This window comes from Eretmochelys imbricata, chromosome 12 (genome assembly GCF_965152235.1).
Source record: "Eretmochelys imbricata isolate rEreImb1 chromosome 12, rEreImb1.hap1, whole genome shotgun sequence".
NCBI classification, from domain to species: domain Eukaryota; kingdom Metazoa; phylum Chordata; order Testudines; family Cheloniidae; genus Eretmochelys; species Eretmochelys imbricata.
The window spans coordinates 25,981,186-26,009,126 of NC_135583.1; the positions used below are offsets into that span (position 1 = coordinate 25,981,186).

The window sequence follows — 27,941 nt, forward strand, 5'->3', positions numbered from 1 at the left end:
AAGATGTGGGCGTACCATTGATTTATATAAGGGCAATAAGATATTCTCTGTCTTATTCTCTATCCCTTTTTTAATGATTCCTAACATCCCATTTGCTTTTCGACTGCCGCTGCACACTGCATGGACATCTTCAGAGAACTATCCACGATGACTCCCGAGATCTTACTTCTGATTAGTTGTAGCTAAATTAGCCCTCATCATATTGTATGTATAGTTGGGGTTATTTTTTCCAATGTGCATTACTTTACATTTATCCACATTAAATTTCATTTGCCATTTTGTTGCCCAATCACTTAGTTTTGTGAGATCTTTTTGAAGTTCTTCACAGTCTGCTTTGGTCTTAACTATCTTGAGCAGGTTAGTATCATCTGCAAACTTTGCCACCTCACTGTTTACCCCTTTCTTCAGATCTCCTAGGACTGACCTTTGGGGAACACCACTAGTTATCCCTCTCCATTCTGAAAAATTACCATTTATTCCTACCCTTTGTTCCCTGTCTTTTAACCAGTTCTCAGTCCATGAAAGGATCTTCCCTCTTATCCCATGACAATTTAATTTACATAAGAGCCTTTGGTGAGGGACCTAGTGAAAGGCTTTCTGGAAATCTAAGTACACTATGTCCACTGGATCCCCTTGTCCACATGTTTGTTGACCTCTTCAAAGAATTCTAATAGGTTAGTGGGACACGATCTCCCTTTACAGAAACCATGTTGACTTTTGCCCAACAATTTATGTTCTTTTAAATATATAGACATTTATAAGTTATAAGCTTATAAACTATAATTCTGTTATTTTGCCTCTCTCACCAAAAGGAAAGTCATATGACCAGCAGACAAATGTGTGAACTACTGTGAGGTTATATGCAGACACGTTATACCTTAGTAAATTGACAAGGACTTATTTTAAGCACGAAAAACCTGTATGATCATTATGAAACAATTCAGGGGAGGGGGGGGGAAGGAAAGCTGCTGAGTACATTATTTAAGATGGAGAAAAGCTGCCTTATGTAGACACTGGGCTACACTGTCCCCTACACCTGGAAGGGATGTAGGACTGAAAGTGATCATCTACTGGGGAGGAAAAGCCCTGTGTCACCCACACCTTATTTTTGCAAAGGAACTGTTCATAAATTAAGTAAGACATGTTTTAGTGATTTTCAAGACCCACCCACAGCTTTCAATACTTTGTAACACGGAAACAAACACGCAAAATAAAGGGCTCACCCATACCCTAATACCTTAGGTAACATATGTACAGCCCAAACACTGTAGATTGTGCCCTTCCATTTGTTATTTTTTATCCCCTCAGACCCTCCCTATCCTGGCGTTACCCCAACTACTTGCCTAGCAGGGCTTCTCCTCCCCCTACCCTACCCTACCTCCCGCACTTTCCCCTTAATTGTGTCTGTCTGCTCCCTCCTTCCTCCAGCCCCACAGGGTTTATCGTCCTGTGGACTCACGTGTTACCCTCTGCCCAGACCCCGCCCATCCATCCTCTGCATGCTGATGGCACAGAGAAGGGCAAAGGGAGAACCGTGCCTTCAGCAGGCGCCACTGAGCATGTCCAGATCGATCGCGCATGCTCAGTGACAGCAGAGCGGCCGATCCGGACGGTGTCCAGGAGAGGGCAGCGCGCACCCCGGGTGCTTTACCGGCAGGGCCCGGCGCCATGGCGCAGCAGGGCGGACTCAGCATGAAGGAGCAGAAATACGACCGGCAGCTCAGGTAGCGGGGGCTGCCTCGGGCCGGCTCTCAGGTCGCTGGGCCGGCCCAAGGCCGGATGGGGCCACAGCCTGGACCACGGGGGGCGCAGCGCTCCTCCCCCCTCTCCTGGGGGGCCGCCCGGCAGATTGCCGGGCAACCGGCTCAGCCGCCTGCCGGGCCCGCGGTACCAGGCTGTGGGGCCCTGCGCGCTGCCTTCCCCGCGCCAAGGTGCGCCTCACGGCTTGGCTAGTGACCGTCCCCGCGGGGTCTGCCCCGCGCTGCCTGGGGTCTGCGGGGTCTGGCCCCAGGCGGCTTCCCGGTGTCCCGGACCGCTCCGGTCCGAAGCGCTCCCTGTGGCGGGGCGGGTGTTACTGTAGAGGGGGCTGGCCACACGCGCACACCGGCCTCGGGGAAAATTGAGGGTTTGAGGATGTTAATGTTTGTGAAAAACGATTTTGTTGCGCAAAACAAGCCCTTGACGACTGAAATGTCTTGGTACTCAATGGTTTTGTTGGAAACTCAACATTTTCTAATTGGGGGCATAGAGGAGGCAGTTTTCCATCTGCTCTGATCATAATGATCTGGATGCTGGGATTAATTGCACTGTCAGCAAGTTTGCAGATGACACTAAACTGGGGGGACAAGTAGATGCCCTGGAGGGTAGGGATAGGGTCCAGAGTGACCTAGAGAAATTGGAGGATTGGGCTAAAGGAAATCTGATGAGGATCAACAAGGACAAGTACAGAGTCCTGAATTTAAGATGGAAGAATCCTATGCACTGCTACAGGCTGGGGACCGACTGGCTAAGCAGCAGTTCTGCAGAAAAGGACCTGGGGATTACACTGGACAAGAAGCTGGATAAGAGTCAGCAGTGTGCCCTTGTTGCCAAGAAGGCCAACAGCATATTGGGCTGTATTAGTAGGAGTATTGCCAGCAGATCGAGGGAAATGATTATTCCCCTCTATTTGGCACTGGTGAGGCCACACCTGGAGTATTGCATCCAGTTTTGGCCCCCCCCGCCCACACACACACACACAGAGGGGATGTGGACAAATTGGAGAGAGTCCAGCGGAAGGCTATGAAAATGATTAGGGGGCCGGGGCACATGATTTACTATGAGAGGCTGAGGAAATTAGGGTTATTTAGTCTGCAGAAGAGAAGAATGAGGGAGGATTTGATAGCAGCCTCAACTACCTGAAGGGGGGGTTCCAAAGAGGATGGAGCTCGGCTGTTTTCAGTGATGGCAGATGATAGAACAAAAAACAATTGTCTCAAGTTGCAGGGGGGGCGGTCTAGGTTGGCTATTAGGAAACACTGTTTGACTAGGAGGTGATGAAGCACTGGAATGGGTTACCTAGGGAGGTGGTGGAATCTCCATCCTTAGAGGTTTTTAAGGGCTGGCTTGACAAAGCCTTGGCTGGGACGATGTAGTTGGTGTTGGTCCTGCTTTGAGCAGGGGATTGGACTAGATAACCTCCTGAGGTCTCTTCTAACCCTAATATTCTATGATAAGTGTCAATACTGCCTCGTTTTTTTCTATAATCCAAAAAGTGCTCATTAGTGAACTCTTGGAGAGGATGTCCATATGTCATGCTTTTATAACTGGATTCTTTTAAAAATCCATTTTATGTCAGCCGTTAAATCGGTATTATAAAGTGTGTGGGAATTCAGTAGTTGTCAATATTCCAAAAGCTTTTGTTCAAAAAAACACTGTTAAGGCTGCAAATTGGGAAGGGCGTATTTACCTGTCACATCACTTAAAAAAACTAAGCTACTTTACTCCTCCCCTAGTTTCATTTTTGAGTCTGACTCTCCAGTCAGTAGCTCAAGTGTCTGCTTATCTTCAGAGTTTAATAAACTTGTACTGGGGTGAAAATGACTTGATTCTTGAGAAAGTCATTGCTCCCTAGTTTCCAGTAACAGCAGTGAAAATTAATGAGACTGCTCCATATCTTTCTTACAGCTCTAGCACCTCTGCTGCTATTCAGAGTAAGTGTACAGGAAAACAGTGTGGATTCATTTTTGGTTCATGTTTGGAAATTATCTCTGCAACTATATAGGCTAGAATTACACCTGCTCTGGGTCAAAAAGCTAATTAGGTGTTTGGTCAAATAATTCTTTGGAAACCGCTTAAAAAAATCTGTACTGGGTCACCATACCGACTGTGTTGCATCTTGAAGACAAAAACCTTCAGCAGTGAGAGAGGAGCATGTCTGCGAACCACTGTCTGAAAGCACTTGCAGTAGTTCATGAATTTATTTTTAAGTCTTACAGAACAATATGAATGGTTTAACTGTTGCTTGACAGTTTGGAATCTTTTGTCCTGTCTTCTCCATAGTCATTTTTTCCCCCAGATCTGAAGGGACTAAGGGCAAAATCCTGGCCTTGCTGAAGTCGGTGACAAAACTCCCAGTGTAAATCATGTTTTGAGATATACTACTTAATAGTGTACAGGGAAATGGTATGCTAAACCACATGGACTGTGACATCAGATTCCCACTGCCATTCAGACTGTATTTGCTACCACAAGATACTTTTTCCTGTGAATGCTTCTGTGTTCCTTGTTTTGTAGGTTGTGGGGTGATCATGGACAAGAAGCTTTAGAAGCTGCTCATGTTTGTATGATAAATGCAACAGCCACAGGAACTGAAATCCTCAAAAATTTAGTACTACCAGGTAAATAAATTTCAATTGTAAATTTTAGTAAGAATTTCAGTTTGAATAATTAAGAGTGCATATTTCTTACTGTATTATTTTCAAGGTATTGGCTCATTTACAATTGTCGATGGGAATCAAGTCACTGGAGAAGATGTCGGAAATAAGTAAGTTTACCATTAGTTTTCTACTAATGATAAAGCAGTGATAAGGTTTCAGTAGTTTTACTAAGTGCTGTTTAAAAATAATGGTTAACTTTCTATAACTGTAGGAGTTATGCTCAAAACAAACTGGTTGTTTTGTTTTCGGGGTAGATTTTTGAGTAGTTGTGAAATGTACTTCCTATTAATTGGGAGTTTCTTATTAATTGCCTTATTTTTAAGTGCATTAGTTGGAAAGAGCATATTCTTAAAAAAATACAAGGAAGTGTAGTGAATATCTTAGTCTCCTACTGTGACTTAAGTTTCCCCTAACTTTGTTATATATCTAAATATAGTTTCATGGCTTTTAAACTGTTTTGTCATCAAACTTATTACTTTTATTTAGAAAGACAAGGTAGGTAAGGTAATATCTTTTATTAGACCAGCTTCTGTTGGCGGAAGGTAGAAGATTTGAAGCTACACAGAGTTCTTCAGGTCTGGAGAAGGAAGAAGCGTGCTGTTCCTTCAGATGCTTCCATAACTCCTGAAAAATGCATGCAGTTAGGGAAAGACTAGAAACCCTTACATAAATAAAACAATATATGTAAATTTACATAAAAATGCAACTTCTGTGGACTCTGTGTAGATATTTAGTGGTAATAATTTAGGCCCTGGTCCTGTAAGGTGCAGGCAGACTGTTGCGCCCACATGAAGCTCTGTTGATTTTTAGAAGGGCTCTGTGAGCGTAGGGGTCCCTCTGCATGGAAAATTTAGGAGAATAGTGGCCTTAATTATTTAGCAGGATGAAAATTCACCTGCAATGAGTTCCTCACTGGGAAGAGTGAAATTCTGCATGTGCTACAGAGTTTGCAGATTATGGGGCTTTCGGGACTGGGATAACGCTTCTTTAAAAATCTGACTTTACAAGATTCAAAAAGACTGTTTTCAAAGAAATCATGTGAAAGATGTGATAAAATTAATAATTGAAGGAAATAGATATTAAAGGACTTCTTTTGTTCTGCATGAAGCTATATAATACGTTCTTCACTGGAAGGAAGCTTAAAAGCTTTAGTTTTGTGAAAGATATTATTAATGTCGCTTTCTACTGTCTCTCTTTTCTCAGTTTCTTTCTACAAAGAAGCAATATTGGCCAGGTAAAGCAATATTAAATACGGTTTGTAAGTATATTGAGAGAGTGATTTGTGTATAAAATAAAAAATTCCTTTCTTCTATAGTAGTGAGTGAGGAGAACAGAGTTCCAGGAGATGTGTGGGAACAAAAGCCCAGTTTTGGCCATGTTGAGTGTAAATGGGTGGCTGGATGCCCCCAAGGAGATGTTGAAAAGCCTGGCTGTGACTTAAACTTGATGGAGAAAGACAAGTCCAGGGTGGGCAGGTAGATTTGTCATCAGTTTAAAAAAAAAAAAAGATGATATCCAGTACAGAAGGGAGGCAAGGATAAAGCCCTGGGAGACCTGCACCAAAACCTGAAGTAGTTTTTTTTATACACCAGGTTTGTATAATTTTTGGTGGTGCTCAGAATGGGTCCAAGCAGAGCCATCCCATTCCGCGCTTCGGGGGATGCAGGGTCCAGGGCAGGGGGAGGGGGCGGAAGCTGGAAAGATGCAGGGAGGGAGCGGGGGCTTGAGGGAAGCGATGGAGTTGGGGGCAGGGCGGAGCAGGGGTGGGAATAGGCAGGGCGGGCTGGGTCTGGGTCGCTCGCTGCTGCAGGCATGAGGGCCCCTGCTAACTCCCCAGGCCGTCCTGGATCCCTGAAGCGTGGGGCCTGGGGTCGTTGCCCTGGCCCATCCTATGGATGGGACGGCTCTGAAAATATAAGCCCAAACATTGGTGGAGCCAGGCCTACGTTCCTGAATATTGGTGGAGCACGGGCACCACAGGTCCATATAACTTGCTGCTTGTGAGTGGGTAGGGTGCGGGAAATGATGGCCCACTGAAAGAACAATAAGAGGTAGTAAGATAACCAGGAGAGGATAAGATTCCAAGAGTAGGATATGGTTGACTGTGTCAGAGGGACTCAGGATGTCTATGGGAAAGGAGCACTAGGCCCGTGTTATGCCTAGCAAGATATTAGAAACCTTGGTTAGAGAAGTTTCAGTGGAATAATGAGGGCGGAAGCCAGACTGAATAGGGTGTGGAATGGAACTTAAGGAAAGAAACTCAAGATGATGGTTGTAGACAATTGTTTGAGATGGGAGAAGAGAATGTGTATGATAATCTGAAGGGGATTCAGGGCCCATGGTGAATTTTTAAGGTGAGGAAGACCGAGGCTGAATTGGGAGGGGAATAAACCTCTTGAAAATGAGAGGTTGAGGGGACTAGGAAGGTTAGGAGATGGAATGGGTCACTGGGGCACAGGGAAGAGCTGGAGAATAGGGAAGATGTTTCAATGTCAGTGAGAGTGGAGGAGGAGAGTGCGCACTAGAGCGAGGAGAGGGATGGAGAAGGTCATACGGGGTCTTACCTCTTTTTTTTTCTTCTTTTTTTAACTTTGAGAAATCAATAAGGTTCTGAGTGGAGAGGGAGTAGGGGGCAGTTTTGTTAACTTAAAAAAACCCTTAAGTTGTATTCTGTCTCTGTTCATCACTATTGTTTCTAGTCTATCAGTAGAAAAGATTTTGTAAAACCATTATTTACAAAAAAGATTTAAAATAGTGAGGGGACCTACATTATCTAAAAGAACATTGACTTGCATTTTCTAGCTTTAGTTGGGTTTGTGCCATCTACCTAAAGTTAATTAACATATACGGTAAGTGAGATAAGCTCCAATCTTGAATATTGGTGAACTATAGCGGTTATAAGAATGGTTAAGACTAAAGAATGGGTCTTATTAAGGGATTGTCCTCACCATTCTGCTAGCAGGTGCTGTTGCTTATCTTCCCTTGTGTCACCCTTCCCTCCCCCCACCCCATCCTTTGGCCTCCTCTTCTGCTGTTTCCTTCTTACATTGTAAGTATCTTCAGTAGCTCTTTCTCACTTCAATATCTTCTTGCTGTCGCTGCTCGGAGTTTCATTAGAGCTTGCTTAGTTTTTAACTTAACAGTGCTTAAGAAAGCTGCATCAAGAGCTTATGGTGCTTCCAATACAGTGATTTTTAAAATTAGATATAAGCCAGTTATTACATTTTTCCATTTTTAGACTGTTATTTTTTTTAAAGGAAAGTCTGGCTCAAACAAAATCCTTGCTATTACATAGTGATTTTAAGGTGAACGTGAATTTTGAAATAGTTGAACTATATCAATATTCCATAATGTACTTATTTGTAATATAGCATGTATGCTATTGGTAAGGTATGTAAAACATAAATGTAAATTATAGATATGTTTAAACAGGTATATTTTTAATTGTTTTAAAACAGAACCGAGCCCAAAGTGCCACAGAGCTCTTACAAGAATTAAATAATGATGTTTCAGGAAATTTTGTGGAGGAGGTTTGTATCCTTGAATTCCTTGCTGTGTTCTGGTGTTTAAGTGCGTGGCAAAGTATGACAAAATAAAATCATTAGTTACAAATTTATCTGTAATTGTAATGTGAGAATGTATGATAATACAGATCTGGAAATAAGATCTCAAATTATGTGGGTCAAGTTCATTTAAGTATATACTTAAATAACGTTTGTAGTTAATGATGATAAAGATTCAGAAGCCACATCTAGCATTTTGAATCCAAGTCCAGTGTTGAACACACATGTTCACTTGAACTTTTGATATGCTTATGTCTTTCTAAGATAAAGCAAAATTTATGTTCCAATGTATGTGAATTTTTTTGTACTTTTATTTAGAGTCCAGACAAACTTCTAGACAATGATCCTTCATTTTTCTGTCGGTTTAATTTAGTCATTGCAACCCAGTTACCAGAAAGGTAGAGTCCTGTTCATATTTTTCAGTCTTCTTACAATTACAGTTTTGTTTGCAGCTTTATTGTGGGAAGATATAATTTATGTGAAGCAACATAGCTTTTTGCTGTCATATGCAACATTTATAGACAGGAAAGCTTTATGGTGGTGATTTTCATTATACCCTTTGTGTGTTAATACACAAATTTTTAAAGTTTTTGTACTGACTCATTGTAAGGCACGGTCTCCAAATTCATTTAAATGTTGAGTTCTTCTCTCTAGTGAGGGAGTTCTTCCTAATCCACCATAGCTATGTCAGCTTAGTCATCTAATTTGAGGCCTCACATGTAATGGGATCTGCGATATCTTCAGGTCTTTGTGGAGGTCTCTTTATCACCATCCAGCTCCCTCTTTTCTAACTGTGTATGGAATTGTATTGCCACACATTAGTAAGAAGAATTTCATGTGGCTTTGTCAGGACTGTCTGTTAGGAGTTCCACTTTACAATTTATGGATCCAACTGATCTCTTTCTTTCCAATTGTTATTTTATTTGCCTACATTCGTGTTTTTGGTTTTGTTTTTTAACTGACCTTTTAAAAGCTTGGGACCATAGAAATCAATGCAATATTAAAGAGTCTATGGCTATAAATTATCTGGTAATGTCTTTTTGGTGTAGTATTTAAAATATCTCTTCTGATCTTATTGCATATACATTTATGGCATCCTTTTGGTCATGTTCTATTTTTAGCTTCGAAGTCCTCTCTCATGGGAAACTTTTTTTTTTAAAATTATTGTTGCACACTTGATTATCTCTTGTACGTTCTAAGAGTCATTTTATTTTTATTTTCAGTATATTGGTACGTTTAGCTGAAATTCTCTGGAATTCTAACATCCCTCTGTTAGTCTGTAGGACTTATGGACTAGTTGGCTATATGAGAATTATTATTAAGGAACATCCAGGTAAGAGATTTCTTCAGAAATTGGACTTAAATAGATTTAAAAGTGGAATTGAAAGCTCTTTTCTAGAAGTTTTATATGTAGATCTATATGTTTAAAGAACTATTTCATTTTTACCTTGTGAAGTATTTAGTGTTAACTAATATCCTTGGCATTTGCAGTTGGAATTTCCCACCATAAAAATCATTCTAGCTGTGGACATGACTTACTGAAAATTGCATGCAACAAGTAATTAACCTGATGATGCAGCAAAATGGGAGACTTTTGTCTAATGCTATACTGCATTATATTATGGAATACATTTACAATGAGGCACTACTTCCATTAATGTGTAATTATGCTAGTGGGACTCACATAGGTAAATACCCAAGCACTGAATATTTGCTGCTATGTTTTGTAACCTGTAATTTTGTAACAATCTGTCCTGTTTATCTTTCAAATTAAACTATCTTGTGTATCTCTGGCAGTTGTGGAATCTCATCCAGACAATGCATTAGAAGATCTGAGACTGGACAACCCATTTCCAGAGCTGAGGGAATACATTCAGTCTTATGACTTGGATCATATGGAAAAAAAGGTTGGCATGAGACTTGCATTCTGTGCTCTAAAATGCATTCAAAATAGGCCCCATTCTTGCAAGTAATTCCATGTGGATGGGTCTCTCCTCCTGCATAGGGTCCTATTTTTTATTTTCTTTTTAAAGGATTTAACTGTGGACACCTTCAGTGAATTTGGCTATCACAAAAGCTAATCGTGAGTTAAAATACCAAACTTTGTGTGCTACTGTAAACATCACTTCACACAGTACGCATTGTGAAGCCACATTTTTGGGAAACATCCTTCCTTATGTTAGGTGGGATTCGTGTAATCTGGCCATAAAAGTATGGTAAGTGGTAGTACAGAGCCAACATGAAGTCTCTTGCATCATTTGTTCCCTTTATGGCTGGAGGAGGAAAGAGGATGTGGCTGGTATGTCCTGTGCTATGCCAATCCTTGGCTGTGTCTTTCGACCCCTGTAGTCGTTGCAACCCAGTACAAATTAGAGCAGCCTAAGGGCAGATAGAATGACCTTCACAGGGCAGCACCAAGATTAGGAGAGTGCAGAGGTAAAATTTAAACCACCATTTCACACCTGCCTCTATTTGATCTCTGTGCAGCATGGCCATCCCCAGTTAAGGAGGAAAGCAGAAAGGGTTTTTGACAATGATTGTCTGGAACCCTCAGTTCAAACAGCAAATCCCAAACCTACAAATTAAAAAAAATAAAAACTTTGGATAGGATTACTGTATGAGTAGCACTTGAGCAGTTAGGAAAGCAAATAGATAATCCGTATGGAAAATGTTTTTTCCAGTCAGATAATGGAAACTGACTGACATTGTGCAGAGACAAGATGGGTGAGGTAATATCTTTTATTGGACCAACTGTTAGTGAAAGAGACAAGCTTTTGGTCTTATACAGAGCTCTAATTTGCACGTTCTTCAGCAATACTTGAGACAAGGTTTTGTCCTTCCAAGTAAACGAGTACCTGGCCACTTACACTCAGGAAGTTTCTACCCTGACCCTGATGGTGCATTAGGCATGCCAGAACTCTGGAAATTGGTCAGATACGTGTTGGATCATTCAGTTTGGTGCAGAAGCCAGATATCTAAATGTTTCTGCTCATTAAATATTTTTTTTTAATCACTTGCTATGTCAAGAATATATGGAGTCTGATTTGAGATCAGTGTGAAGATAGGCGAATTAGTTTTAAAAATGCTTTCTTCTGGCATGATTTCAAAATTCATTATATTAGTGCAAAAAATACAGCAAGAATAAAAACTGCTTCTGTATTTGATATTTATAGTATATGTGAGTACTCACAGAACCTAGGGGTATGAATTGGTCTTCATTTTAAGATGTAAATTGGGAAGGAAGATTCTAAACAGTGACTTGTGGCCTAAATCTTTCACTTGTGGAAATACAAGTTTCATGCTCCTTTCACAGGTTTAGCAGCAGGTCTTACCTTCCAAAGAGAGTACAGTGGGAGTTTCAATATTAAAAAGAAGGACCTTTAGCTTTCCTGTAGTAGGTTAGGGCAGGAAAAAGGAGATTAGAAATATAGGCCAGCCCTATCAAAATTGCGACATGTGGTCACTATCCTAATGATGATAATACTAGACCTTTCGATCTAAGAGGGCTTAAACTTAATTAAAATTATTAAATTCACATGCGGGACAGTTACCAATAATTGTGCAATTTGCAGTTCTCAGACTTAGATTTTAAACTATATAATGCATTTTTGACCATCAAATTATTTCCTGGATTATTTGTAAAAGTTCAAAATTGAGCACATCGTAACTTTTATAGAAAATTATTATTTATTTGCTCCCCCTTTTTAAGATTTATTTGAGATATGACAAACATAAGAATGTCCATAGTTGGTCAGACCAATGGTCCATCTAGCCCAGTATCCTGCCTTCTGACAGTGGCCAATGCCAGGTGCTTCAGAGGGAATGAACAGAACAGGTAATCATCAAGTGATCCATCCCCTGTTGCCCAGTCCTAGCTTCTGGCAAAGAGGCTAGGGGATACCATCCCATCCCTGACAAACTTATTTGAAATTACATTTAATTTCAGAATCTGTTTACATAATGTTACAGGCATTGCTGTCAAAAACTAGGAAACTTTATTGAATCAGCAGTGTGGTTCTTAACTCTCCTATTGTGCCTCAATATTACAGGATTTTCAAACTGTGGTGATCTAACATACAGTGCTGTTAGGTTATTTCTTTAAAGCTATTTCTAACTAATTGCAGATATTTTTTTTTCTGTTTGTTGATTGCAGGACCATAGCCACACTCCATGGATTGTGATTGTAGCAAAATATTTAGCAAAATGGTACAGTGAGGTATGTTGATAATGTCTTATGAATCAAACATATAGCATCCAGTATTTCTAATGTAGGCTTTTAATGAAAGTATATCTGACTCCAAACTAGATCACTTGGGAGGAAAAAAGAATTGGACAGGTGATAAAAGTACCTCATTGAACAGTGTCCAAAGATTTATTTTTGGGCACTGAGTGAAGCCTGTAACTACTGAAAAGTGCCTGGTTTGATTTTTACCCTATGTTTCCTTTATCACTTACTGAAACACACATAGTTTGTGTCAAAGTTAATACACATCTATCTAGAAGGTAGTCATGTGACAGGAGAATTGTTATATATTTATCTGTTTTATTTATACTTTCAATTTAGAAAAGTGAACTGATACCTAGGAATTACAAAGAAAAGGAAGCCTTCAGAGAGCTGATTAGACAAGGTAATATATGTTATGGGCATTTTCGCCACTATGAAAAGACATTATACAAGACACAACTTGTCACTGTGGCTTGAAATTGAACTTATGTCAATGCAGATTCATGATTTCTTGAATAGGTGAGTCTTAGAATCCTGAGTCTGCTTATGAAGCCAGCTGGTAATACTTGTTTCTTTTTCTAAGCAAGGGCAAGGACCTTCATTCTATTGTAGTTCTTTAAAGAAAAGACAAATGCTAACTTTGGAAAACATATCTAATTTTTTCTAACATTAAAATTTTGCTAAAGTAGGGGACTGGATTTTCCTTATTCGTGGAATTGAGAGGCTATGTCACTAGTATAAAACCAGCCTAAAAATATCTGTTGGCTGATTGGCCAGTGTGAAATAAGTTTGTACCTATTTTATTTTCCAACTGTTGTGTCCACATCTCTCATGCTTGCACATGAATGTGGATGCTTATGCACACATACAGATCAGTTTCAAAGTTAGTTCTTTTCTTAACTGCATCAGCAGAAAGGTCAAGGATTAAGATGAGCATAGATGTTGAATTACTTTCTCAGCCCAAGAAGTGGTGATTCTGTGGAGAGACCCATTAGTGGGTAGCAAGGAGAAATTTACATATCTAGTGACTATATTGTAATTAGTCTTTGGATGGATGACTTTGCTGTTAAGGGCTGTCAATCTAGCACCCTTCACAAGCATTAAAATGTACAGAGTATTTTTAAAAGAAATGTAAATAAATCATTTTAAATTGCTATAGAAACAAGGCCATGTTCTTTCCAGTTATAAACAGACTTAATTACTAATACTAACAAATGATTTTTCTCTTGATATCTAAATCCTATTTACATCACTGTAAGTTATTCAATAAATAATTTATTTGCACTGAAATAAAGATTGGCTTCCTAGTAGAACTGAAGTGCAACATTTTATGCCAATTGAATTTTGCTGCGTCCTAGAGTAAGTATTAAAGTGAAACAGTAGAAATTTTAACAATATTTACAGTCATTAACATTTCCTTATCTCCTCTTACTTATTATTCAACTATATTTTTGTTTTGTGTCAAGTAAAGAGAGAGCTTCAGTGTTTCATAACCTGCAATTCACTTTACAGACATCAGATTTGATATGTATAAGATAAAGAAACAGTTGTACGTGAGAGAGAGAATGATCTTATTTATCTATATCTCTATGGATTAAAGCACCGGACAGAAATTCAGGACCTCTGGATTCTGTTACAGACTTTGATTTGAACTTCTATATAACCATGAGCAAATCACATGCTCCATCTGTGCCTTATTTTCCCTATCTGTAAAACTGGTGATAGCATTTTCCCTACATCTTGTACATTGTGACATTTAATTCATTAATGTTCATAACATAAACTTTGAGATCTTACAATGGAAGGTGTTATGAGTGCAAAGTATTTTTAATACCATATCAAAGTATTTGTACACATGGATGAGGGAGAGGGTAGCCATTTTTGTCTGTTAATGTGGTGAGATGTATATGTTTTGTAATGACAGAACTAGAACAGTGATATGTCACAGATTCTCCCAGAGAAAATCTAATATGCTGCCAGGACATAAATGTAATGTGGGAGGTGGAGTTTGTATTTTTGCTTGTGTTACTTGTTTCTTTTCAAACAGGAATTTTAAAGAATGAAAATGGGATCCCAGAAGATGAAGAGAACTTTGAAGAAGCTATAAAAAATGTAAACACAGCACTAAATGTTACTAAGGTAAAAGTAGTTTATTAAGTTTTAGGTGATGAACATAATGCATTTGAAGAGCTAAGGGGACCACGTATCTTTGATAGTATCATTGTTTTTCAGAACAAAAATTCCCCAGCAAATCTACAGTCAAAGTTAGTTTGATGACCTCCTCCTAATCGCTTTCTCTATAAACCAAACAGACATTCTGGAACAACTTGGCAGGAGTAGCAGTATGTGCTCAAGAGGGTAGTTCCAGTTGGGCTGTAATACAACGGCAGTGTTGAATTGGGAAACGTACAAAGCACCTGCCCCCACACTGCCGATTGGAGCTATTCTTCTTTCACTTTCATAAACACTGCATTAACTAATTTTTTTTTTAAATGGTCCTAAGAAGAGTAAGGCTTATTTTTGGATATCATCACATGACTCTCTTTTTTTTTTAATGGAAATTGGGTGTTTGTATCAGAGAAAGATATGTTCCTTCTTCTAAGCTCTGCTGCTTAACTAATGTTAAAGGTCTTGTGTTCCTTGCTGAGGAGTTAAATTCATTAAAAATACTTAGTAAAGTCAGATAGTAGAACACAGTCTTTAAAATCAGTGTCAGAAACATTGCCACAGTATCACTTATGGTGAACATGCAGTACTTTCATGAGTGTCTAAAAGAATTAAGTGTGAAATAAATTTTACAACTCTTATTCAATTTAAAGTATTAATTTGCATAGAAATTACCAGTTCTTAACATAAATCAACAGATCTACAGAAAGTTCTTAGAGTCCTATGGATTTCTTATAACAAACTATGTTTTGGAAGACATTGTTACATGATCTTGTGTATTTGAGGTGTTAAGCTTTTCTTAAAGACACGTACAACTTGTATTTATTAGCAAGCCTCAGGTTACTGCAGAACTGGTCTACTGCCCAGTTAACATACTGTATTGATTTGTGAAGGGCTAAAGGAATGTTTGATGGAACAAAACTCCTATTTGACCAATAATATTAGTGTGGACATAACCAGAATCTATTAACATGACCAAAACTAAATGCCAGGAGCATCATTCGCTATAGGGTGGGCAGTTATATTTCTCCCTTTCCCCCAACTTTGGATGGAGTCATTAGGAAAGCAATAATTGCCCAGTTTTTTTAATCTGTGTTGCTATTTGGGACTGGAAAGAGTCTGTATACTGACACGTTTTCCCCCTCCTCCCGCCCCCAGAATTTTTCTGAAATGATGCCCTTGCTAAATGTATGTAATTCCTAACATTAGGGGCAAATGTTTTCATATCTTAAATCCTCTCCAGTTCTCATTGAAATTGCAAGGGTGTTGCTAAGGACAGATTTGGTGTGTAAAGTTTGGGTTAATTAGAAGCCTACACTTTTAGCAATTGACACTTTTCTAAATATGATAGTAAAGAGGTAATTTCTCCCAAAGTACTTGTAGCCAGTGGGACAGATTCTTTCATAGAGGTTCAGAAAAGATGACTTTTGCCTAGAAAGTCTAACGTCATTTAGATATTGAATTGCCCATATAATTACTTTTGGGACAATTCTTGAATAAGAAACTTGGGTAAATACACGTGTGTGTATATATATATTTTTTCTTACAGATTCCAAGCTGTATTGAAGACATTTTTAATGATGATCGTTGCATCAATCTCACACAGCAGGTAAAAAGAGTAACTGAGGATAAGATGTTTGTTTAGGAATATTGATACAGATAACACTTTTGTGTACAAGAAAAATAAATTACTGCTGTTTGTACTCTTGCAGACACCTTCCTTTTGGATTTTAGCTCGAGCTGTAAAGGAATTTGTAGCAAAAGAGGGGCAAGGAAATTTACCTGTTCGGGGCACTATTCCTGATATGATAGCAGATTCGGGTAAATTTATCAAATTGCAAAATGTGTAAGTACTTGAGTTTCTTCTTCAAAGACAATCAGCATTATAGTAATGAAGGGCATTGATTTGGATTTCACAGGATGGGCCAAATTCTCAGAGCTCACTTAAAGAAAATAATTAGACTCTAGATGGTGCTATAACCTGGTCCCACCCTCCTATCTGGATGGACACCAGCCTGTTCTGATTGGATCCAACTGCTGAAGCCCACATGCCTCTTAGCGCCCTGGTTCTGGGAAGTGATCACTGTTCCTACCTCTGGGTCTCTTAAGCATGCTCTGAGGTGTAAACGTCTCATGTCTGACACTCTTTTTGGGCAGTAGAACTGCTCAATCTGGCTGCCTAGATCCCAGAACCAGTGCCTCAGCCCTCCCGAGTCCCATAGTTGCTTAAGACACATTTTCCAGGAGAGCACCTGGCTCTGGGAGCTCTGGCTTTCTAGGTAACCTTTTCAGAGACAATATGGCAGTAAAACAAGAAAATATACATTTTAGCAAAGGAAGTTCTTAACCATAAACACTTACTCTTTAAGCAGCACTAGAGTTACAGCTCTTGAGAAAACTGCAAACAGTCCTGAACGCGTTGCCCCTCAGTGTAACTTCATGACCCTTATGAGTCCTCGGTGTAGTCTGAGTCTTGGCAAATTTTTAGGCTCCAAATCCAGTAGGAAAAATGTTGTTCACTGTTGTTTGCTCCACCACAGCTTTCTGGACGTAGCTTCAGATACAAAATGGATGTACTAATCTACAACAACAGTTGCAATCATAAATGGTATTCATAAAACAAAACAGAATTAATAATGCAATACAGACATGTCCCCGAAACCGTCACAGACGGCATTCAAATATAATGTAGATTGGATTTTAATATATTTGTGGAGAGTTCTGTAAAAAATGTTTCCTCTTGGGAGGAGGAGGAGGGAGAGAGAGCGTTCCCCAGTAAGAGTCCTTCCATGTAAGGAGAGAAAAAATGAACCCGTTGCCTCATCCTGCAAAAATGAAATTACAGCAAAGTATTAAGTGAATTATTAGGTTTGCATAGGTATGAAAGACATTTTTAGTTCTCTAAATTCTTGAAGGTCTATATTGTTTTACAGACCTATTTTGTAAAGTTAGAAATAATTCCTTGATACGCTTCAGTGTATATTTAAAAGGAATATTAGCATAATGTTTCGTTTCGTTCCAGAAAAATTTTTTGAAAATAACTATTTAAGATATGAGAGAGACAAGGTAGCTGAGGAAATATCTCTTATTAGACCAACTTCTGTAGGTGAAGAGACAACCTTCTGAGCTTTCCAGAGCTCTTCCTCAGTTTGGAGAAAGTAACCAGTGTGTCTGAGCTAAATACAAGATGACAAATTGTTAAGCATAAGGGTTTCTTTGCATGCTGTTGGAGACCATTTAAAATGAAGTGGGCAATTAAGGATTAGAAGACAGTGGGGTGTGTTACGAATTGTTGTAATGACCCATAAAACCAGTGTCTCTGTTAAGTACATGGTTTTTAGTGTTCAGCAGAGTTACGAGTTTCAGTTCTTAGGCTCGTTTTTTGAAAGTGTTGTGCACATTTCCTTTAAGGATGAGGATTGAGAAGCCAGATATGGAATGATCATTTTGTGAAAAGTGTTTTGTCCATGGGCTGTAGGGTCCTTTATCATTTTGCTTTGTGAGCTCATTTGAGAGAGCAGTGATTATCTGATTTCACCCACACAGCTGTTGGGGTATTTAATGCACTGGATGAGATATACCACATGTGATAAGAACGTGTGTGACCCATGGACCTTGAAAGGTGTGTTGTGGGGAGGTATTGGTCATTGTAGCAATGGATTTTCATGGATTCTGGCAGGGTCTGGTGCTGCTTTGAGCTGGTGTGTCCTGGTCTGTGGGGAACTTGCTTCTGATTATGAGCTTGAGGGAGGGAGGACGTTGTTTGAATGCCAGAAGAAGGCATTTGGGAAAGATTTCTTTCAGGATGTGGTCCCCGTCAAGTATGGGTGGTTTGATAAAATCATCAATTGTTTGATATCCCATATGTGTTCTAGAGTGGGATAGCAGGTAACAACTAGGGTTGTGTGGTCAGCGCGTTTTTTGTTTTAGGTTTTTGGTTTTTTTTCTGTATTGAAGCAGGTTCCGTCAGGGGTATTTGGTGGGATGTCCTTGTTTAGTGAAGGCAGTTTTAAGTGTGTTTAGATATGTATCCCAGAATGTATCTTTTGAGCAAATTCTGTGGTATCTGAGTGCCTGGCTTTAGACAACAGGCTTCTTGGTGTGTCTGGGATGGTTGCTGGTTCCGTGGAAGTACGTGTCTTGATCGATGGGATTTTTATGTATAGTCAGTTCTAGTTCTTCATTGTTGAAGCTGATCTTAGTGTCCAGGAAATTGATGCTGGTGTGGCAGTGGTTTTCTAGAAAGAGTTTGTTGGTTGAAGCTGTGGTGGAAATCTGTGAAGGAGTTTAGGTTGCCTCTCCAGAGGATGAAAATATCAACGTATCTCCGGTATATCATTGGTTTCATGGTGTATTTGCCCAGAAATTCTTCTCGAGGTGGCCCATGAAAAAGTTGGTATATTAGGGAGCCATCCTAGTACCCACAGCTGTTCCCATTGTTTGGACAGAGTATTTGTTGTTAAATGTAAAGTTGTGGGTGAAGATGAAATGGATCAGTTTGATGTGTTTGGGTTGGATTTTTGAGCATTGTTCATTATCTTGTAAGGTGTTTGAAGCAGGCAGCAATGCCATCATGGTGCGGGATGTTGATGTATAGGGAGGTGACATCCATGGTGGCAATGATGGTGTTCTGGGAGAGGTTGCTGCTGTTTTTGAGTTTCTTGAGGAAGTCAGTTGTGTCTTGGAGGAAGCTGGCCCTTTGTGTGGCATATGGTTTGAGGATGGTTTCTATGAGTCCTGATATTCCTTCAGTAAAAGTGCTGTGGCCAGATACGATGCGTCTTCCTAGGTTCCCTTGTTATTTAAGGTGTAGCACTTTGAGCTTCATAGTGTGCCCTGCTGCTGAGGTACATGGGTTGCTGCCCAAAGAATTAATACAATACAGTTAAAACATCATAAAATACAATATAAAAATTGGTCAGTTGTAGTTGTATAGTGCGTTTGGTTCAAAGTTTTCTTTAGTGCTGGTCCCCTCATTGTTGAAAGGAATTAGTATTTTTTGCCCTGTAACCTTCCACAGTAATATTCCTTTTAATGCTTACTAATTGCAAAGACATTCCAGTGCACTGAGTTATGAAGCTGCTTCTACAAGTAGCTTAGAGCTACAGCAAAACAGTCATGTGATTGGTACCATTGGCTCTTCTGCTGCTGAGGTAGCTGATCTTCGGACTTTATTCATGTTTACAACAGATAGGGTAAGAAGGGTTATAGAAGTGTTGTTCAATTTCAGGCTCTTAAAATAAAACTGTAGCTTTAAACTACAGTTTAAACTATTAAACTATTTCTGACCCTTTACAGATACCGTGAAAAAGCAAAGAAAGATGCTGCTGCTGTGGGTAACCATGCTGCTAAATTGTTACAGTCAGTAGGCAAGGTAGTTATGTTATAACCTCATTTAATGTATCTCAAAAGGACAATAATTTTCCATGTAATCTGTAAAGAATGGGGAAAGGCGCAAAATAGAGACAGTAAAGAGCTGACTTTACTAAAACTCTCCAAGAGAATGTGGTAGTTAAGTTCCAATATGATTTCACTATACGCACAGTGTGTGTATTTCTGCATTGTGTGTACTTTCCTGTGACTATTTAGAATGAATAAGTGAAAGGGACATATGAACACATAAGAAGTCTTCCTTGGATAACTTTTGATCTAACATCCATTTCAGTATAATTTTAAAAATGTAAATCTAACCATTCATTGCCTTGTGCAGGAACAAACATATTCTTGTTCCTTTGCAGGCACCAGAGTCAATCTCTCAGAAAGAGTTAAAATTGCTTTGTAAGTATCTTTGGATTTAGCATTACATCATTCTTGTTTTATGCACACACAAATTTTCAGGAAGTCTTAAAATTATTCACAATGTAGCTATATTAATCTCTAGCTCAGTATTTGAATCTCTTTTGTATTATAAATGTTGTGCCTCTTCCTGAGAAGTAATGGACACAAGTTTCTCCCACTGACTTCAATGCAAGTTGCAAGTTCTTAGTGCCTGTCAGAATAAGGTGTATGGAAAGCTATAGGCAGATGCCTGAATGTTATATGCCCACAAAAATAAAATAAATAGAATTAATTACTGATGATTCTGGATGAAACTACTGTTCGTTTGGGCAAAGTTTGTTTTACCTTGTATATTAAATACTAGGGCATATGCCAAGAAAAACAGCAGCCATCTGAAACAATAAGTATTTGTTGTACTTGAAGTGCTGTAGTTGCGGCATGTATTTAGAGTTTTTGGTTTGTTTGCAGTGTTTTTTTCCCCCTTCCCTATGTTCATCCATATTTGTCTAGTTTTTTCTTCCCCTTTCTGCCATTTTACCACTGCCACAGGTTCACTCTTGCCCATCCCCAACCACTGGTTTTTAGAATGCTGCTCTCTCTAGATTGCCTGCTGCTAGAGAGAGAGTAGGCAGCGCTGCAGGAAGCAGCACTATTTAGTGCAACTTAGGAAAGAGAACAGCTTTTGGGAGGCTAGAGGAAGAAAATGTGGGGCTGATGCCTGTGGTCCAACAGATGACCATAAAGAGGAGGAGGGTGGGGCATCATCCTGTCTGGAGTCTGGTACCACATGTATTGACAATCCTTATGTGCAATTGGCAACATGACTGAAATTTTGAAGTACACAAATATAGAACATTTTAATAAAGTTGTTTACCTTCATAAACCTATAAAGAAACATTTCTTACCTAAAAGATTTTATTACATTGCACTACTGAAGAAATACAATAAAAACTAAAATGACATCAGTTGGTGGTAGATTTACTCTACATTGTTTAACAGTAAGTAAATTCTGAAATGTCTGAAGAAAATATTGCACCCTTGCAATCAGTGCTCCAATATTTCTTTTCGGTGTTCTTTGTTTAGGCAGCAACTCAGCATTTCTTCGAGTAGTGCGGTGTAGATCCCTGTCTGAAGAGTATGGTTTAAATACTTTTAACAAGGATGAAATTAGTAAGGACTTTCTATTTTTTTATTTATTCATAGTTTTTCTTTAAACTTCTTTCTTTTATCATGAAAACCATGCTTAAATAGAAAATACATATTGTATATATTTCAAAGTATTATTTAAAAAAATTTTTTTTTTGACAATTTAGTTTTAAAAGCTCAAAGATGAGCCACTGAATTAATGTGTGTGGTAGTTTTCCCTGGCAGATATTTTCTCTTCAGCAGCCATGTAAGTAAAATATTCATCCTCATCAAGGTGTTATAGTCTTTAAATTATATTTTCTCCTGTCTGACTTTAGTTATTTGTAACAGGAGCTAGAAGGGTTCTTCCTTGGGAGCAAAAGATTAATTTTCTTTTTTAGCCACTGACTGTTGTTGTTTTTTGTGAATAAATTGTGTGGCAAAGGATCATTAAATAAAAATTAGGCGTATAACTGCTACAGACTTTTCAAACATATATAACTCCAAATTCCAAGGTAAATACTAAAAGAAAAACAGTACTTGTTTAGAAAACAGCAGTCATTTACTGTGTGTCTTTTCAGTCTGGTCATAATATTTTGGCCAAAAGAATTGTTTGTCGCATTCACAAAGTACATAAGTAAAATTTCCTTGAACTGGTGCATATTAAGTTGGGTACAATAATTCAGGAACTTTTTAAATTTTACATTAAAAAGCTCAATATATATTGTCCCTACATCATTTTTTGTGCCTATCGTAAGGAGACTTCCATTTATTATATAATTATTGCCCTTAGTTTCTCTTCTGTAAATATACATTATAAATAGGCTTGGAAAGATTAGATTTGTATTGGTAAACACTGATTTCACGAATGAAAATGAACAAAAAAAAAATAAAAGGAGTCCTTGTGGCACCTTAGAGACTAACCAATTTATTTGAGCATGAGCTTTCGTGAGCTACAGCTCACTTCATCAGATGCATACCGTGGAAACTGCAGCAGACTTTATATATACACAGAGAATATGAAACAATACCTCCTCCCACCCCACTGTCCTGCTGGTAATAGCTTATCTAAAGTGAGCAACAGGTTAGGCCATTTCCAGCACAAATCCAGGTTTTCTCACCCTCCACCCCCCCACACAAATTCACTCTCCTGCTGGTGATAGCCCATCCAAAGTGACAACTCTTTACACAATGTGCATGATAATGAAGTTAGGCCATTTCCTGCACAAATCCAGGTTCTCTCACTCCCTCACCCCCCTCCAAAAACCCACCCCCATACACACACAGACTCACTCTCCTGCTGGTAATAGCTCATCCAAACTGACCACTCTCCAAGTTTAAAACCAAGTTAAACCAGAACATGGGGGGGGGGGGGGTAGGAAAAAACCAGAGGAAATAGGCTACCTTGCATAATGACTTAGCCACTCCCAGTCTCTATTTAAGCCTAAATTAATAGTATCCAATGGACAATGTATACCTTCAGATCAGCGGCACTGCTATGGGTACCCGCATGGCCCCACAGTATGCCAACATTTTTATGGCTGATTTAGAACAACGCTTCCTCAGCTCTCGTCCCCTAAAGCCCCTACTCTACTTGCGCTATATTGATGACATCTTCATCATCTGGACCCATGGAAAAGAAGCCCTTGAAGAATTCCACCATGATTTCAACAATTTCCATCCCACCACCAACCTCAGCCTGGTCCAGTCCACACAAGAGATCCACTTCCTGGACACTACAGTGCTAATAAACAATGGTCACATAAACACCACCCTATACCGGAAACCTACTGACCGCTATTCCTACCTGCATGCCTCCAGCTTTCACCCTGACCACACCACACGATCCATCGTCTACAGCCAAGCTCTGCGATACAACCGCATTTGCTCCAACCCCTCAGACAGAGACAAACACCTACAAGATCTCTGTCAAGCTTTCTTACAACTACAATACCCACCTGCAGAAGTAAAGAAACAGATTGATAGAGCCAGAAGAGTTCCCAGAAGTTACCTACTACAGGACAGGCCTAACAAAGAAAATAACAGAACTCCACTAGCCGTCACCTTCAGCCCCCAACTAAAACCCCTCCAACGCATTATTAAGGATCTACAACCTATCCTAAAGGATGACCCAACACTCTCACAAATCTTGGGAGACAGGCCAGTCCTTGCCTACAGACAGCCCCGCAACCTGAAGCAAATACTCACCAACAACCACATACCACACAACAGAACCACTAACCCAGGAACTTATCCTTGCAACAAAGCCCGTTGCCAATTGTGCCCACATATCTATTCAGGGGACACCATCACAGGGCCTAATAACATCAGCCACGCTATCAGAGGCTCGTTCACCTGCACATCCACCAATGTGATTTATGCCATCATGTGCCAGCAATGCCCCTCTGCCATGTACATTGGTCAAACTGGACAGACTCTACGTAAAAGAATAAATGGACACAAATCAGATGTCAAGAATTATAACATTCATAAACCAGTCGGAGAACACTTCAATCTCTCTGGTCACGCAATCACAGACATGAAGGTCGCTATCTTAAAACAGAGAAACTTCAAATCCAGACTCCAGCGAGAAACTGCTGAATTGGAATTCATTTGCAAATTGGATACTATTAATTTAGGCTTAAATAGAGACTGGGAGTGGCTAAGTCATTATGCAAGGTAGCCTATTTCCTCTGTTTTTTTCCTACCCCCCCCCCCCCCCGAGATGTTCTGGTTTAACTTGGTTTTAAACTTGGAGAGTGGTCAGTTTGGATGAGCTATTACCAGCAGGAGAGTGAGTCTGTGTGTGTATGGGGGTGGGTTTTTGGAGGGGGGTGAGGGAGTGAGAGAACCTGGATTTGTGCAGGAAATGGCCTAACTTCATTATCATGCACATTGTGTAAAGAGTTGTCACTTTGGATGGGCTATCACCAGCAGGAGAGTGAATTTGTGTGGGGGGTGGAGGGTGAGAAAACCTGGATTTGTGCTGGAAATGGCCTAACCTGTTGCTCACTTTAGATAAGCTATTACCAGCAGGACAGTGGGGTGGGAGGAGGTATTGTTTCATATTCTCTGTGTATATATAAAGTCTGCTGCAGTTTCCACGGTATGCATCTGATGAAGTGAGCTGTAGCTCACGAAAGCTCATGCTCAAATAAATTGGTTAGTCTCTAAGGTGCCACAAGGACTCCTTTTCTTTTTGCGAATACAGACTAACACGGCTGTTACTCTTAAAAAAAAAAAATAGTTCCATTGATTTAAAAATCAAAATGTACAGATAAGAAAAATCTTCTTGAAGTAAGAGTTTGACTTAAGGATATGTACTTCATGTATTTTGATGTGATGTTGACAGTTTGTGTTTCTAATGGTTATAAAGTTTAACTTTTTGAGACTCAATGTCTACTGTCATTAAAATAATTGTCTGACCTCCCCCCATAATTTCCTGCAACTGTGTATGTTTAAATCAACAAAAATATTTAAAAATGCTTAAAAATAGACTATATCCATCACAATTATAAAAAAAAATAAAAATCAAGTTTTGCCAAGTGTAATTTTGAAACTCAAATTATGACTCGAGGTAAATATCGCAAGCAAGCAATTGTTGACATTGGTGGAGTTGAAGTAGGAACACGTGGACAGCTCCAAACTGAGATTATATAAAAAATATAGGTACATAACATTTAGTATAATTAGTCACTTATCATTGGCATTTGAAATTACATATCTAAACAATCCATTACCAAAGCTTGAAGTGGAAACCTCTCAGTTGTCTCCCACGAGGGTGTGGTGGCAAAACTGTAAAAAATGTGTGTTACATTCAAGTAAATGTGAAGTATTTTTTTCATTCCATCTGTCTCCAAGTCTATTTTAAAACCAATTTAAAATCTGTATTTTGTGGGGGGGGGTTTGGTTTTTTTTTTTATCATTTTCAGTTTCCAGCATGGATAATCCAGACAGTGAGATAGTGTTATACTTAATGCTGCGAGCTGTGGATAGATTTTATAAACAGCATGGTAGATACCCAGGTAGGTTATTACAATAGTTTTAGATATATATATCAGTCACTCTTGGAAATATAACAATCTAATTTATGAGACAGTAGTACATATGAACTATAAAACATGATTAAGCAAATGTTTGAACTAAACTAGAGTACATTTATTGTGCAAGTATTACAAAGTGACCAGATTCTTAAGATTAACAAATTAATGCAGATTGATGATGGTTTTAATTGCTTGTAAAAATTATAGTTAAATTACATGATTTATTATTCTGCTGAATGAACATAATCAGTGGTATTTGATCGACATTGTTAGAGCTATTATTAAATACGAATGTATGTTACTTGAATAAAAACGTTAATGACTGCAGTAACAAAGAAGGTAATCCCAGCACAATTTAAAAAATTATTGGACCTGTTAAAACTCTGGCATATTAAAGTCCAGTGAGGAGAAATGGCTCATACTTTATGTCCTAGGTGTGTATAACTACCAAGTGGAAGATGATATTGGAAAATTGAAATCTTGCCTCAGTAGCTTTCTTCAGGAATATGGGCTGTCTGTAACAGTGAAGGATGATTATATCCATGAATTGTAAGTATTGTATGATAAGATGTCACTTTCATTAGTTTATTTAAACTGCCCTAAAATACTGATTATTTTATTTTTTGCTATGTAGTTGTCGCTATGGAGCTGCTGAGCCACATACTATCGCTGCATTCTTGGGAGGTAAGAATACCACTTTATTTTCACAGATCCATTTAGAACTGTCAATTGAGCTATATTTTATTATTTTAATAGTATTCCTCTTCAGTATATTTGGAGAAAAGGGAATAACTATGGGCTGCAGACAAAGGCTGCATTAGTACTGCAACATATTAAAGTCAGTGTGTCGTATGCTATATGGAAAAAGTTGGCTGAGAAAGTGATCAGACTGGAATAAAAGAAATAATGGAAAATTACAAAGTGACCTTATTAGGCCAGTTATACTACTTGTGCTTTTATTACTCTAGTTTAAAATAAAATTTATAATGTGTATATATGACCAGTGAAAGTATCATTGACAGAAACAATAATACAATATGACTAATTTTAATTTAGTTCTAATTTCAGTGTAGACAGTGCTAACTCTGCAAATCTGTACCTAACCAACATTGCCTTATTTCAGGCTGCAATAAATATTTTATAACCAAGATGTAAATCATTTTAAAATGTATATAATAGAAGTATTATTGCAATCTTAACTGTTTTTGCTTACTTGTCGTCTTACAGTACCAGTTAAAGTGTTAATGTTATATACACAACTTGGATTTTTTTTTTTAAGGTTGAAGAAAATTATATTGCCATGGGTATACATGGTACTTTAGAAAAATGTATGAAGACAAGATCTGGGTTCTTAAGTGTTTTATAATTGCAAAGAAAATGTGAACACAGTATTTTTATAGAGGTATTAAAAGGGGTTATAGCAATAAAATGTAAGAGCTTGTTCAACAGTTAAAAAGAAATGAAACATTGTAGAGAAGCTAATTACTAGCTAATTTTTCTATCACCTGAATTTTCCAATACTCAGACTCTGGACTGCATAATCTCTTTTAAAAGGAAAGGGGATTTTTGAATGGGAGGGGAGGAAGTGTTTTAGAAAAATGATTGATTAGGAAAAATATCAGTTATGGGGATATAGACACTTCTCTTGCATTTATTCAGAAAGATCAGTTTCTTTTTCACCAGTTCACATGGTAAAAATATTTACGTAAACTTATATGTATATGCATTTTTAAAAAATTGAATTGAAAAACAAATACGAAAATTACTTTTTGCCATGATTCAGGAAAGCATTTAAACTCAATCTGTCAAACTATTTCATCTTTATATTGAAAGCTAGACCAGATACTGTTGTTCTCGTTTTTTTTAAAATATAATTACCCACCAAAGTCATTCTTTTTTCCCCTTCCCTTTAATAGGTGCTGCTGCTCAAGAGGTTGTCAAAGTAATTACAGGACAATTTGTAATTTTTAATAACACCTATATTTACAGTGGAATGTCACAGACTTCAGCAACTTTCCAGTTGTAGAACAACTACGATATATATGTTGGAAATTGTAATTGATGTCAGGTTTGCTCCATTCTATAAAATATCACTAGTGTGATGTTTACCACTAACTGAACCTTTCTGTATTTTCCTCAATATTAAAATCTTATTGCAAATAAAGGGTACTCTTATTATTTTATTCTGAGGATAAGACAAGTAAATCATACCATAAAATGGAAGATATTTGTTTTCATGTAATATGTAGAATTTTCTGATCATTATTTCTTCAAGTGCCTTCAAACAATGCAATGTCTTATTCTGTGGTATCAGAAGTTAAATTTAGTCACTTACACTTTGCTGACTTATGTCAAAGCAGAGACTTAAACCAATCTGCTTGTTCCATGATTACCTCTTTATAAAAGAAAAGGAGTACTTGTGGCACCTTAGAGTAACAAATTTATTTGAGCATAAGCTTTTGTGAGTTACAGCTCCCTTCATCGGATGCATTCAGTGTATGCCTCAGATGAAGGGAGCTGTAACTCACAAAAAGCTTATGCTCAAATAAATTTGTTAGTCGCTAAGGTGCCACAAGTACTCCTTTTCTTTTTGCGATTACAGACTAACACGGCTGCTACTCTG

At 38.5% G+C, this 27,941-nt stretch overlaps 1 protein-coding gene across 3 annotated transcripts; it reads left to right on the plus strand.

Moving 5' to 3' along the window:
• The first annotated feature begins 1,581 nt into the window (after positions 1-1,581).
• Positions 1,582-27,487, plus strand: NAE1 (NEDD8 activating enzyme E1 subunit 1). 3 transcript variants are annotated; one of them, XM_077830775.1, is made up of 21 exons: positions 1,651-1,724; positions 3,667-3,692; positions 4,276-4,379; positions 4,465-4,525; positions 5,622-5,652; positions 7,877-7,948; positions 8,300-8,379; positions 9,205-9,314; positions 9,779-9,888; positions 12,135-12,197; positions 12,546-12,609; positions 14,254-14,345; positions 15,922-15,981; positions 16,085-16,218; positions 19,671-19,746; positions 20,111-20,150; positions 21,234-21,320; positions 25,208-25,300; positions 25,753-25,867; positions 25,953-26,002; positions 27,235-27,487. In XM_077830775.1, exons 3-21 carry the CDS (start codon positions 4,325-4,327, stop codon positions 27,342-27,344), a joined length of 1,503 nt encoding a protein of 500 aa, XP_077686901.1. In that variant the 5' UTR covers positions 1,651-1,724; positions 3,667-3,692; positions 4,276-4,324; the 3' UTR covers positions 27,345-27,487. The 3 variants fall into 3 exon arrangements, with proteins under 3 accessions (XP_077686900.1, XP_077686901.1, XP_077686899.1); XM_077830774.1 differs by lacking the exon at positions 3,667-3,692 and having other exon boundaries at positions 1,582-1,724; XM_077830773.1 differs by lacking the exons at positions 1,651-1,724; positions 3,667-3,692 and adding an exon at positions 1,765-1,931.
• The last annotated feature ends 454 nt before the right edge of the window (positions 27,488-27,941 follow it).

Coding starts and splice junctions, on each gene's coding strand:
- NAE1 (XM_077830773.1), top strand. CDS start 1,780: ATGGGGCCACAGCCTGGACCACGGGGGGCGCAGCGCTCCTCCCCCCTC. Junction 9,889..12,134: donor TGGATCATATGGAAAAAAAG/GTTGGCATGAGA, acceptor TGTTGATTGCAG/GACCATAGCCACACTCCATG. Junction 12,198..12,545: donor TAGCAAAATGGTACAGTGAG/GTATGTTGATAA, acceptor CTTTCAATTTAG/AAAAGTGAACTGATACCTAG.